This window comes from Armigeres subalbatus, chromosome 2 (assembly GCF_024139115.2).
Source record: "Armigeres subalbatus isolate Guangzhou_Male chromosome 2, GZ_Asu_2, whole genome shotgun sequence".
Lineage (NCBI taxonomy): Eukaryota > Metazoa > Arthropoda > Insecta > Diptera > Culicidae > Armigeres > Armigeres subalbatus.
The window spans coordinates 227,286,646-227,300,854 of NC_085140.1; the positions used below are offsets into that span (position 1 = coordinate 227,286,646).

The following is a 14,209-nucleotide window of genomic DNA, read 5'->3' on the forward strand; positions in this document are numbered from 1 at the left end:
AACAGCTTCAAGAATGGTATTTGCTTTGAACATTGCATCAATCATGTGATGCAATTGTTCAGTTAAAAAATCAAAATCGGAAGCAGTCATGCTACCTGAATCGGCAACATGACCGTTATTTTCCATTGGGACATGGGTATAAACCTCATTTTGAGAAGAGAAATTTGGTCTACCAGCAGCGATGTTTGCATACGTAGGTACATTGGAAAAATTGGAATTTACTGAAGTGCTTGCTACCCGTTGACGAGCGGCAAAATTTGTTTGTGAATTGTGGTGGGTATGAATTGCTCGACCGGTAACCGGTTTCAAAAATTGAGCGTTTGAAAAATTTCTACCCGTCGAATCTGGGATCCGATTGGGATTTCCCGTCATCAATTTTGCACGGGAATTCAAAACTTTTTGCGTGAAGGGCATTCCCAGAAATTGGATTTATGATTGCCCCCACAGTTTGCGCACTTAAATTTATTGGAATCTTCTCTCACAGGACATGCGTCCTTGGCGTGAGAGGTTCCACCACAAATCATGCATTTAGCATCCATGTGACAATGTTTGGTTCCATGACCGCACTTTTGGCACTGGGTAGGGTTTTGGAAATTTCCCCAGGCCTGCGGAAATGTTCCCATGTAACACGGACATGAGACATAATACAGGCCTTTTCCAAACTTTTCATATTATTTAGTTCACTTTTGTTAAAATGAACTAAATAAAATTCTTGAGAACTGCACCTATGGGAAGTACCAGAATGGGATTTCTTTTTAATCTTAATTACTTGGCATGGTGAAAATCCAAGTAATTGAGAAATTTCAATTTTAATCTCATCCAGTGATTTGTCATCACTAGGAAGACCTTTCAAGACGACTTTGAACAATCGCTCAGTTTTGTCGTCGTATGTGAAGAATTTATGGCGCTTCTCAGTTAAATAGTAAAGAAGACGTTTGCGATCGTCAAAGGATCCCGGCAAAACGCGGCAGTCACTCTTCCTAGCAATCTGAAATGAAACCTTGATCCCCTGAAGGTTACTCAAGATTTCATTCCGAAAGCCAGAAAACTCGGCAACAGATACCACAATTGGCGGAATCCTTTGTTCCTTCGCATGAATCGAATCACCTGGGCTAAAGGTAGATTCGATTTGCTCAATTTCATCATTAATCAAATCGAACTGATTGCTCAGTTCGATAGGAGAAGAAACAATGTCAACATTAGATTTAGAAGGAATATCTGAAGTCTCCAGCTTCCTTCTATTTTTTCCGCGCTTGGGCAGGACGGTCTTGAAACCTTTTTTTTTTTTAAGGAAGTGGAGAATTCAGAGACTCCCCATTCCTCTTGTTTTTGTTAATACTCATTGCTGGGGTTGGAGACGTAACCTTCTAATAAGTTTTTTCCCAGAACGGTGTCCCTGCAGGATTACCACCGCTTGTCGGAATTTTACTTCCGCAAACGGGTCCAACGTAAAACGAAGGCACGGGTCCTTGCAAAGATCGTAACGGGATCAGTGGGTACAAATAGAGCTAAGAAGCACCGTTGAAATTAAAATAGCTTCGGGTAGTATTAAAAACTTCCTTCCGCAAAGAGAGAAAGAACCGCACAGCACGAAAGCACGATGCGGTCTGGTACGCCGACAATATTTCGTTTGCTCCAACTATATATTTTGTCTTCTTTAGCACCTATGCCACATGTTCAACAATAAATACGATTGAATACAATATATAAATTTGCTATGAGAACTATGAAAACATCTTCATTCACTTAACTTTCCAAACTTTTCCATAATTTCTATAATGTTGATAACAATACCTATCTTGCATTTAATACCGATTGATAATGTTTGCTCGTTTGGAACCGTGTTTGACGGTTCGTTTGGTACTTTCGGCTTCACTCTTCGCGGGTCTCTATCTATAAACAACGTTTCTGGATAGTTCATTAAAAAGCTGCGCTGTTATCGCGCTATACCTATTTACTTTGGCCATTAGTCAGCTGTGCTACTGTTTTAGCACCGTGTTTAGAAGCGACCGGCAAAGTGTCATGTAATGATACTGCGCTGCCAAACGGCTTAAGAGCCCCGCACTTTAGGATACGTTTGCGTTGCATTTGACAGTTTTTCTATGGGAAATGTGTCAAACACAACTCAAACGTATCCTATGTGCGGGGCTCTTTATACTCACCACTGGTAATCTTGCTCAAAGGTCCAAGACTTTTACACTTTATCATCGTTTTCTCACCAACGAATGAAACATAAGAAATTTTGTTGGGCAATATCTCCAACATTGGAGGTTTGAAACGGGCTTATTTAGCCAAAAACAGTCTTCTTCATCTAAAAAAGACGCTTATTCAGCTTATATTGTTTGTTGGGTTCAAGGGTACCATGTATTGTACAATATATTGTACAATATATTGCAAAATTATTGCATATGGTATAGTTGATCAAAAATGCTGTATAATATTGTTTTAAGATCATTATATAGTATCATTAGAAATCGACAATGATGTAAATAGTAACAATTTCACCTAATTCATGTCCACACTACAAATAATCTAAACGTTGTTTCCACCTAAATTTTCAGGTACATTTTACGTGCGCACGTAGCTGCAAATGCTTCAGAAAATTCAGGTGAAACTTACGTGTCCGGTGAATTCTATCCAAAACTCAGGTAGAACTTACCTGATTTTCACGTAGAATGAAATTTATATCGGAAAATCAGGTAAAAGTTACGTTAATTTCAGGTGGAAAAAATCTATGTATTTTTTCAGGTGGAAAGAACGTGCAGATTTTTTTGGATGCATAGTGACAACGATATTGCAAATTGTTTGTAGGGTAAATGATATATTTTGGACATGTACATATTTTGGACAAGCCTGAGCTTCTTCGATCAATTTTAGATAATGTGTAGGATTTTTTTTATCGAAAGTGTGATCATTGCATACTTTTACCACCGACGAACCGACGTGTCACCCCATAGAAAATAATTCAAATTTGCTGCCCACGACGCCATGATGAAAAATCATCGAACACTACCGCCACCCCTATAATGGCTCGCGAAGTTTTCGTGGCTCAGCCACCAACCTACGTGTATTAACATTGCAGCGGAGTTGTGTCTTAGCTCATTTGACAGGAGCGATCGCCCGCTAAAGCGAATGACCGTTAAAAAGCGTGGGACAATCAGAGAGCGCCAGTGACACGTCGGTTCGTCGGTGCTTTTACCTCAACTCTAGCGGCTCCTGATGAGAATTCACAAATCAACTATTATTTATCGTTAAAATTATCTAAAATGTAAAGCTTTCTACCATTATAGGACTCTTCGTAACATGGGCCTGAAACACGTTTAAATTGGTTCAAACGGCAATCTTGAGGTCCTGCGGCCGAAGTTTGATTGTAATTGAGATACTAACATATTCCAATCAAACCGTCTAAGACGAATTAAGTACTGTCCATTTAATTCCACCAGTTAATTTTCGTTATCTTTGCAGATACGTATTTCGACCACAACTGTGTGGTCGTCTTCAGTGTCTTGTACTTGACTCGACTTGCAAGACACTGAAGACGACTCGACTTACAAGACACTGAAGACGACCACACAGTTGTGGTCGAAATACGTATCTGCAAAGATAACGAAAATTAACTGGTGGAATTAAATGGACAGTACTTAATTCGTCTTAGACGGTTTAATACATTCCACTAAACGAGCTTAATATATTTTTCTGATATTCCAATCGCTTAACATGAACTTGAGACGGATGAAAAAGGAGTGACCAAAATGAAGCTATGTTTTTATGCATCAGATTGGTCACCTCATGTACAGTACATGGATGAACCATTAATTGCCAACTTTCAGGCTGTTTTCAATGATATCGATAAGATTGCGAAACAATGTTAATTTCTGGTTTAATCTATGTCAGTTAAGCAAATAAATGCATTTAAATGAATGTGGATACGTGTAGGTAAGTCATACCATTAGGATCTGTAGGTGGCCATTTTTAAATAAGGAGAAAATGACTCTGTCCAAAATATATTCATTTTCCATGTCGAAATTATATATTTGATGTCCAAAAAGAAAATATTTCAGTTCGCAGTATATCACAGTTTACACCTAGTAAACGTATTTTACTCAAAAATTGGGTAATGGAAACACAAGACTAATCACAGGTTATGTATTTGGATGAACCTAGTGGTTTTCAATTGGTTTATACTATTCAATCTCGACATATTTTCTAATGAATGTCCTGCGCTTGTCCAAGATACATCATTTACCCTAATTACGCATGCGGACTCTTTTTAAGGGTCTGTCTCATTTGGAGAATTAAACTTAAAAGTGACAGTTCGAAAATTAAGAAATCACCCCGTTATAAGAATGGCTGGTGCTACCCAGCAATTCCAACAGGACATCGATGGAAAATGATTCGATATCTGTCAAAAGTAATCTTGCTCTGCGAGCAGGGTTATTTGATAATTATTGAAATGTCACTTTTAAGTTTAATTTCAGTTTAATTATCCAATTGAGACAGACCCTTATTAATACTTAAAAGTGACATTTCAATAATTATCAAATAACCCTGCTCGCAGAGCAAGATTACTTTTGACAGATATCGAATCATTTCCCATCGATGTCCTATTGAATTGTTGGTAGCACCAGCCATTCTTATGACTGGGTTATTTGCTAATTTTTGAACTGTCACTTTTAAGTTTAATTATCCAAATGAGACAGAGCCTAAGAATCAATCGATATATTTTTAACCGGGTGTCATATTATACGTGACGTCTATCCGTCTAACCGTCACGGCCTGAGAGTCATCGGGCATGTTGTGGTGTCGAAGCCCTTTTTATAAATAGATACGCATCAAAGTTGAAGTTTCTCTCCATCATCAGTTTTCGAGTAATCGTCATCGATTCAATCTGTTCAATTCTATATTCCTATGTTTTATATTTTTTACGGAATATCTATTAAAATATCTATCATGTTATAATCAAATCAAGTGCAAAATTATTGGAGAATATAAATAAAAGTTTGTGTCTTGACCGAATGTATTGAATCCTCTGAGTAAGCTGTTTGGTGTCAGTGTTTGTTGTGTTTACATGTAAAATAAAACAGTAAAGTGAAAAAGGACAAGCCGATTTGTTGGAACTAACAGTAAACAGGCAATCAATCAAGAGAAGAGCCCGTTTTGTTCAAAATGGGAAGCATGACTAATATCGACGAGCATCGGGAGTTTCTGGAGTATTTTAAAGCCCACGTTGACCCTAATGATCAGCTTCCGGTTCGAGTTCCTGGTTATCATCTCCTAGAGTCGGAAATTGATGGGGAGGTAATCAACTGGGTGCTGCAATACTTGCTCCAAATGTAAGTGCAATAGATATTTCCAATTTCCCTCAGTGATGTCATTATTTATCTGGGAATCAATTAGTGTCAGTAAAAGACACACCTATTGGCCAATGTTAGTAATTTAATTCTGTTATGCCTTTCTCGTAACACATTGTGCGTAATGACTATAGGATAACTGAAAAAATAAATATTTAATGGAAGGCTCGGTGATCCATACTGCAGGTTTATAAAATTTCTTGTACAACAAAGCTTTACCTATAGATATATCGGAATAGTAACATTTTACTAAGGGTGGCCACTCACCCGGGAATAAAACTCGGGAATGAAATCACCGGGAATTTCTACAAATTTATATATGAAAACTACTAAATATAAATTCAATTAACTATACCACTCAATTGCCACTTTGTAACTTCAAGCAGTCCATAGTTAATCTAATTCCCATTTAAACTTCCTTGACGTAAGTAAAAGTCCTGTAACCGGTAGGCTTTTTTATGTCTATTAGCGAGACTTTCAGCACAAGGCTGGCTCGTCTCGTGACTGGTAGGATGTCGCAACAAAAAAATACTTATATACTTATAGTTATATACAAAAAAAATGTAATAATAGCAGTTCTGGTAATAACCAAAGTTCCTGATAGTGTAACGGTACCAATAGTGTAGGTATTAGTAGATCCACTAAAAGACATTTTTTTGGGTACGGTAAAGTAAAATGCCGTGAATCGCATATCTGTCTCATATTTGCTGGGTTTCCTATTTATATGGGACAAATATGTGATTCACGGCAGTAAAGTTGCGCAAAGTGGATTTGCTTACACTGAATCTGTATCTGAATAAGGCTGATGTTATTATGTTGGCAACTTTCATTTTGTGCAACCCTTCAAGTTACTTCACGAGATTGTTCACTTCAAATGCTTTCAAATTCTATATCCAAGTTACCCACAGAATGCAAACAAGTTCCTTGTTGCTCCTTTATTAGGGGGTGTATGACAGTGTGTTTAAACTGTTTTTGAAGCAAATCTAATACATTTTAGTTCTTGCGTATTAATTCGCTATGAATAATCAGGCGATAACAATACTTCCGCCTTACCAACAAGCATTTCAAACCCAACTTTTGAAAACGACTTATTTGCTTGCCTAAACAAATATTCAAACGTCGATTTGACGAATCTGATAAATAGAGGTAAATAAACTATAGATGAAGATTGTCGCTGTCGTCACTGGCGAAACATCTTTTGCTGGCGAAGATAGGGCACTAAATGTCAACGAAGCAAAAATTAGTACGGTTTGACAGATAGGTACCCAACATGTTTGGGAACGATAACAAAGGGAACCGCAGCGACAATCGGCCTCTATAGTTTATTACCTCTATTATCTAATAGCACTCCCACGCAAACCAACACCATCAATACGTACACTGACAAAAATCCAATCATATTATTTATGTGTAGCACCATCCATCTGACTTTACCTTTAGTTTGCTTTGACACTTGCTTATTTATTTAAGCCTGTTTTTTTTTTTGTTTTTTTTTATAGCTTATTATTTACTTATTGTAATTTTGTCATATAATTTATTTTTATTTATATACTTATTTATTTATTTATTTTTATATATTTTATTATATTGTGGTGTATTCAATGTTATATAATAATAAAATTTTTGGGAATGAATCAGCTAAAAATTGATAGTGGAAGACCAGAGTATAGGGCTAACCGTGATTAAGCAAAACATTTAAAGATACTGGTGATGATGTCTCGCTTAACTTTTCAAAAAGACCTAAGTAACATTTTTTTCATGAATTAATTTGAGTACTGCAATCAAAAGCTTTCATGTTTTTCTGTTGATTGCGCTTTTCAAATTAATTCATGAAAGGAGTGTTACTTGGGTCATTTTGAAAAGTTGAGCGAGATGTAATGATTCGTAAATCAGAACAAAAATATCCTAGGACTTTGAAGAGTACGCAATTACGGGGAAAACCCCAATATATCTGGCCATACTACAAATTATGCTAGTTTTATATCCAAATAACAAAAAATGCAAAATAGCAAAATCAAGTTCATTCAAGTGAATCTACATCATGCAAAGGGAGCAACAGCTGTACTTTGTAAGAGATTTGCTGAGAGCAAACTGGATATCGCGTTAATTCAGGAGCCATGGACGAACAATAGTAGAATATTGGGAATTCCTACAAATACTTCTAAAGTATTTTACAAAACAGGACAGCAACCTCCCAGGGCTGCAATTTTGGTGAATGGAAGAACAAAAGTGCTTCCAATTACAGAGTTCATTGAACGAGATATTGTTGCAGTTATGATGGAGGTGCCAACAATTCGTGAAAAATCGGAAAAATTTGAAGCCTCAGCATACTATCGGAAGATGCTGATGCTGTGCCTCCACCAGAAGTAGCTGCTTCCATTTCATATTGCAGAAAGCAAAATAAAGCTTTCATTATCGGTTGTGACGCAAACGCTCATCACACTATTTGGGCTAGTTCGGATATCAACAAAAGAGGTGAAAAGCTGTTCGACTATATTGCAAAAAATGATGTAGATATATGTAACAGGGGAACAAACCCACTTTTTCAAATGCCATCAGGCAAGAAGTTCTTGATTTAACCTTGTGTAGTCATACACTTTCGGAAAAATCAAAATTGGCATGTATCAGAAGAAATATCTCTATCTGATCACATGCACATATTATTTGAAAATGAGGCTGGAAATCAACTCAGAAACCAAAAGAGATCCCAGGAAAACTAGCTGGGAAAATTATATCTCAAACTTGGCTAGTGAGGCGGAAAACTTAAGCACCTCATTAAATACTAGTCATGGACTTGAAAAGTTCTAAGCAACTTTCTTGCTTGATACTGAAAGCTTTCAAGTCAGCTGCGCTGCTAAGAAACGTTCTTCAAATAGAGACGTATCTTGGTGGAATACCAACTTACAAAAGATGCGGAAAAAACCCGGAAACTCTTTAACCGGGCTAAACGTACACAACAGTGGGAACAATACAAAGAATCCCTAACTGCTTACAATAGAGAAATTCGAAGATCTAAAAGGATAAATTGGATACACACTTGTGAAAACATTGAAAGTACTCCAGTAGCTGCTAGATTGCAGAAAGTCCTTGCTAAAGATCACACAAATGGTCTTGGGACTATTAAAAAAGATGACGGGTCTTTTACCAAGACAACTTATGAAACATTAGAAGTAATGATGCAAACACACTTCCCGTGTTCTATCATCAATTCACATGAGGACCAGAATGCATCTGTTATGCAAACTGGTGTTAATGAAGCCAGGCGAGATATTCAACAAACGAATAAAGTCACTGGGATGAATTGCACCAGGAGCAATGCTGGCATTCTGGCCAATGAAATATTCACTGAACAGAAAGTTGAATGGGCGATTGATTCACTTGAACCCTTCAAATCTCCAGGTAGGGATGGAATTTTTCCTGTACTACTACAGAAGGGAAAAGCAATCTTAACACCCGTTCTGACTAAGATGTTCCAATCGAGCTTAATATTAGGCTATATTCCGACTGCATGGCGGGGAGTGCGTGTCACATTTATCCCAAAAGCTAATAAGAAGGATAAATCATCCCCAAAATCCTTCAGACCAATTAGCTTATCGTCCATTATACTAAAAATAATGGAAAAACTAATAGATGAGCACATAAAATCATCTTATTTAACGAATACTCCTCTGAGCAAAAATCAGTTTGCATATCAGGAGGGTAAATCTTCAGTAACAGCGCTTCACAAGTTAGTTACAAAGTTGGAAAGATCTTTTGCAGCAAAAGAAATTTCACTTGCAGCGTTCCTCGACATTGAAGGAGCATTCGATAACACATCTCACAGTTCAATGAAGAATGCTATGTTGAAACGAGGTTTCGATGTATGCATTGTTGACTGGATTGGCGAGATGTTATCAAAACGAGAAATATCGGCAAACCTTGGAAGCTCATCAATTAGTGTGAGAGCAGTAAAGGGTGCCCTCAAGGAGGCGTACTATCACCTCTATTGTGGTCTTTAATCGTTGACGATCTTCTCAAACAACTGGAGGCTCGAGGCTTCGAGATAATTGGCTTCGCAGATGATATAGTTATATTGGTGAGAGGAAAATATGATTGTGTTATTTCTAATAGAATGCAAATTGCCCTAAATTTCATCACATTATGGTGTGAAAACGAAGGATTAAACATAAACCCTTCAAAGGCCACACTAGTGGCGTTTACAAGGAGAAGAAATTATTCTTTACCTACATTAAAACTGAAAGGAGCAGATTTGAAACTTTCAAACTCAGTCAAGCATCTTGGCGTTCGACTTGACAGTAAGCTGAATTGAACTTACATCTTGAAGAAGCATTAAGCAAAGCTACAAATGCTTTATGGATAAGTAAGGCGACGTTCGGTAAAAAGTGGGGACTTAAGCCAAAATGATTCAATGGATTTATACGGCGATTGTGAAACCCAGAATATCATATGCCGCATTAGTATGGTGGCCAAAAACAAAAGAAAGGGTGGTACAGAAGAAGTTGGGAAAACTTCAAAGATTAGCTACTCTTTCAATAACTGGTGCGATAAGAAGCACGCCGAACACAGCACTAGACGCTTTGCTCCACGTGCTACCATTGGATCAATTTATTCAATTAGAAGCAGTGAAGAGTGCTTTGAAGATCAAAAGAGATTCAAACCTCTTCGAAGGTGACCTAACAGGACATCTTAGTATTCTAAACAAAATAAGTATCAACTCACTGATCACAAACAACGATGATTGGATGAGAAGAAGATACAACTTTTATCGATGTTTTGATGTAATTAATCTTGAGCGAAGCACATGGACAAATGGTGGACCAAATCTTCGTTCAGGATCGATTGTGTTTTACACCGATGGTTCAAAACTGAACAATCAAGTTGGAGCAGGTGTGACTGGCCCAGGGACGAATATTTCGATTCCCATGGGAAAGTGGCCATCTGTTTTCCAAGCTGAAGTTCAGGCTATTCTTGAATGCTCTAACTTATGCATACGTCGAAATTACAGGCATTCAAATATTTGCATAATGTCTGATAGTCAAGCAGCATTGAATGCTCTGAAATCAGCAAGATGCACATCTAAACTCGTTTGGGAATGTGTTCAGTCACTCCAAACCTTGGGTAGTCGTAACAAAGTGAACCTATATTGGGTTCCTGGTCATTGTGGCATTGAAGGCAATGAACAAGCTGATATGCTGGCAAGACTTGGTTCATCTCGACAATTCATAGGTCCAGAACCGTTTTGTGGTGTATCTGCGTGTTCTCTTAGAATGGAACTCAAATCTTGGGAACATTCAAAAATAGAGGACATTTGAAGAACACCTTGATTGCGAGGCAGTCTAGCCGTTTCATCACACCAAACGTATTTATCACTCGCAAAATTTTAGATCTTTCAAAAGAAGATCTTAACACATATACAGGTCTTGTAACAGGCCTGAGCCGTTATCACCTGAAGCTGCTAGGAAAACTTCAAGATCATGTATGTCGCTTCTGCGGTATACATGTGGAAGACTCGGAACATCTGTTATGCCATCGTCCGGCAATTTTTAGAAAAAGATTACAGTTCTTCAACAGGGGGCTGATAGAACCCTCTGAAGTTTGGAGAACAAGTCCCAATTTGGTAGTGCGATTCATCAGAACCATAATACCGTATTGGGAAGACGCTGGTAGTCAAGGTGATGCAATTGCTCTACATAGCAATGATGCGTCAACTTGACAAAGCTATATGAAATGGGGCATATATCACAATAGATCTAACAAATGGTCGCAGTGATTAAAATACCCAACAGGGAAAAAAAAAATGTGTAGCACACATAAAATTAAGCTATAGCATTCCCCATTTTATGGCTATGTGAATTCGTATAGTTGCAACTAAATGTGTGTTTGCCCGACACATCACACCCCACATAGAAAGCTTTTGCCAGTCGTACGATCCATAATGAAGAACCAACAGCAGCGCTGCCAGAAGTCAAATTTAAATGTTTGCGCCATGACAAATTATCTATATAATAAAAATGAGTTGAGATTTCCTTCCTGACGATTTAACTCGCAAACGGGTTGACCGGTTTCCAAGGTTTTTTCCCTAATCGATTCGTTTTGGGACCCGCAAGGTTTGTATATACAAAAAGATGGTGAATTTAAAGGGAAAATGTAAAAAATCATCTTTCTTATATATAAAAATGAAATGGTCTGTGTTCGTATCCGCATAACTTGAAAATGGCTGGATGGATTTTTTTCATTTCTTCAGCAGAAACATTCGTTACAGTTTCCGACGGGTTTATATGATATTTCCTCATGCGAAAATTATTAGTTAAGATGAGTAAATCGTAAAAAAATAGAAAAAAGATTTAGGCAGCTCACATGGGCAGTTCACAACGCGCATTTTCGCCTACTATGCAGGACAACGTCTGCCGGGTCTACTAGTTTGAAATAATTTCCTCCTTGGTATGCTCACTCGTTCTCCGCGCGCAGAGAACCAGCGTGAGCGTTGCCAGCTTTCTCCGTTTCCTCCTATCATCCTTTTTCGCATGCGAAGCAAGCACGTTTAGATGCAAGTTATGCTATGCGCGCAGCAGGAGTCAAACCCGTTCGACGCGCTGCGAGAACAATCAACGACGCGATGCACCTTCGGTTAGACTCGATCGTAGTGTCGGGCTGTGCTTTGCTTTGCCGAAAGGCGCACGCTTTCGTTCATACTTAGATGATTGGAAATAGTTTATTTTTCTTTTTTCTCCTGATGAATATGCAATGCATCAAGAACAATATTAAAATAATGTTTGCGTTTTCAAAAAAGACATTAAATAATGCTTTTTACGAATACTCAAAATCAATCAACATAGAGAAAAAGGTGTAGTTTTCACTAAATTTGAAGAATTAAATAACTGGAACACATTTCAACTTCTAAATGTGACTCATTGGTCGTCACAATCTGGGGTCGCATCAAACAATAATTGTATAATTTATAATGTTGTGAATTATACAATTATTGTTGTTGTGTTTATGTGGAAGATATTGATATGGAAAATGTATTGGAGGTAACCACTTTCCCTTCGATGGGACTCGAACCCATGACCCTACAGTACACTAGACTATTCACATATGATTTTTCACAACATTGTAAATTAATGTCCAAGTCGGGTGGTTTAATCCCCGGAAATAGGCAATTACCTTTGATTGAACTGAATAATTGTATTATTATTATACTAATAAGGGTCCATCCACAAAGTACGTCACGCGCCTAGGGGGGAGGGGGGGTTTCGAACAGCGTGACGACTCATACAAAAATTTTAGAGGTTTAATACAAAAAGTGTGACGATGGGGGGAGGGGGGGTTGAAAATAGCCAAATTTTGCGTGACGTACTTTATGGATCTTCCCTAATGGTTAATAACATGTCTTTCCTAGCAACAAAGTATGTGAGAGTTTAAATATTAGCGGCGATGGGACGCGTGTACCCCGAATGGTGGAATGAACCGATTTGAAAGATCTCTATTCTGAGCAATATCCGGTTATTGCCAACTGTTATCAAGTTAGATTTTAGACGATTTGCCAGTTTAAAATTTTAAGTGCATCTAAATTTAAAACATTTTTGTAACAAAAGAGATTAATAAGCTATTTATTGTTTTGTAAATCCTTTCTATTTAAATTGTTTTTTTTTTCTAATATTTGGTTAAGTTGTACAAGAAAAGGTTGTAATATTAGATTAAATGCACAACTTTCATTCGAAACCAATCAGCTTGATGAATATTTTTTTATCAGCATGGTAGAACAGGTGTAGCAAAAGTCCACGAGACGCCCCTGTATGTGGAAACACCGATAACCCTTATTAACTAATAACCTTAATGTGGTTTCTTTTATAGCGAGTGGTTATTAACGCACACATAAAATTTATTTGTAAATTTCTATAGATTTTTGCCAATAAAAATATGTGGATTTTTATTAGTGTAGAGTTACGCAAAGGGTCTACCTAGGGTCCGTACACATATTACGTAAGCACTTATGGGGAGAGGCGACTGACGATGGTTTGGTGGAGGGGTAGGGAATCGAACCAATGATCATTCGCTTGTAAGGCGAACGAGTAGCCAACTACGCCACCGACCCTCCGATTTAAAATGGATTATGAGAATAACTTCAAAAAAAAACTACAAACTGGGACTGATTTTCAATTTGGGTGTATCTCGTATTGTAAAAAAAAAATGGAATTTGTTTGGAAGAAGAAAATTATCCAACAAAATAAGCTTTTATTAATAAGAAAAGGGAATTAGTTTTGGAGAAAAACGCTGGCACTCTACAGAATCGATAGAACAATGCTCAATCGCTCAGATCGCATATCAGTCCCGATAGCAATGCTTCGATCAAGTAAATATTGGTTTGATTAAATTTTTAGTAATAAAATAACAGAATTCCTTTAATGTCTTTTTCATAAGTTTTCACCAACATTCAGCCTTTTTGAATTTAAAATTTGACTTATATAAATGCTAGGTCTTCAATCGATATTTAATGAAGTTTTATCCTAATTAATGATTTGAGTGTATTACTTCTACGTGAAGTTAAACGATTTACAATGATATGGAAATGCTAATATCATCTTCCAAACTTAGACGTACATGTTCATGATAGAATTAGAGGCGAAAGTATAGAATTGATAGTTCCGTTAGGATACGGCAGACATGAAGAATGTTTTTATAGAAGTCGATTTGAAAGCGAGCGCCCGCAGGGCAATATTTGTGATGGCACATATCGCACGACCTTCCTTCTGCCAAACTCCAGTGGAGATATTTCAGCTTCCACACTGATATTCTTCCCTCCCCTTCAACCGGGAGTTTGGCAGAAGGAAGGTGGTGCGATATGTGCCATCACAAAT

The 14,209-nt window shown here is 37.4% G+C and overlaps 1 protein-coding gene across 2 annotated transcripts in view; it reads left to right on the plus strand.

Annotated features, from left to right (window-relative positions):
- Positions 1–4,853: 4,853 nt before the first annotated feature.
- LOC134211808 (uncharacterized) overlaps positions 4,854–14,209 on the plus strand; it is a 156,616-nt gene continuing 147,260 nt past the window's right edge. For both annotated transcript variants that reach the window (XM_062689069.1, XM_062689070.1), the window contains exon 1: positions 4,854–5,333. In XM_062689069.1, coding sequence (XP_062545053.1) covers positions 5,167–5,333 — 167 coding nt within the window. In that variant the 5' untranslated portion in view covers positions 4,854–5,166. The remainder of the gene's footprint in view (positions 5,334–14,209) is intronic.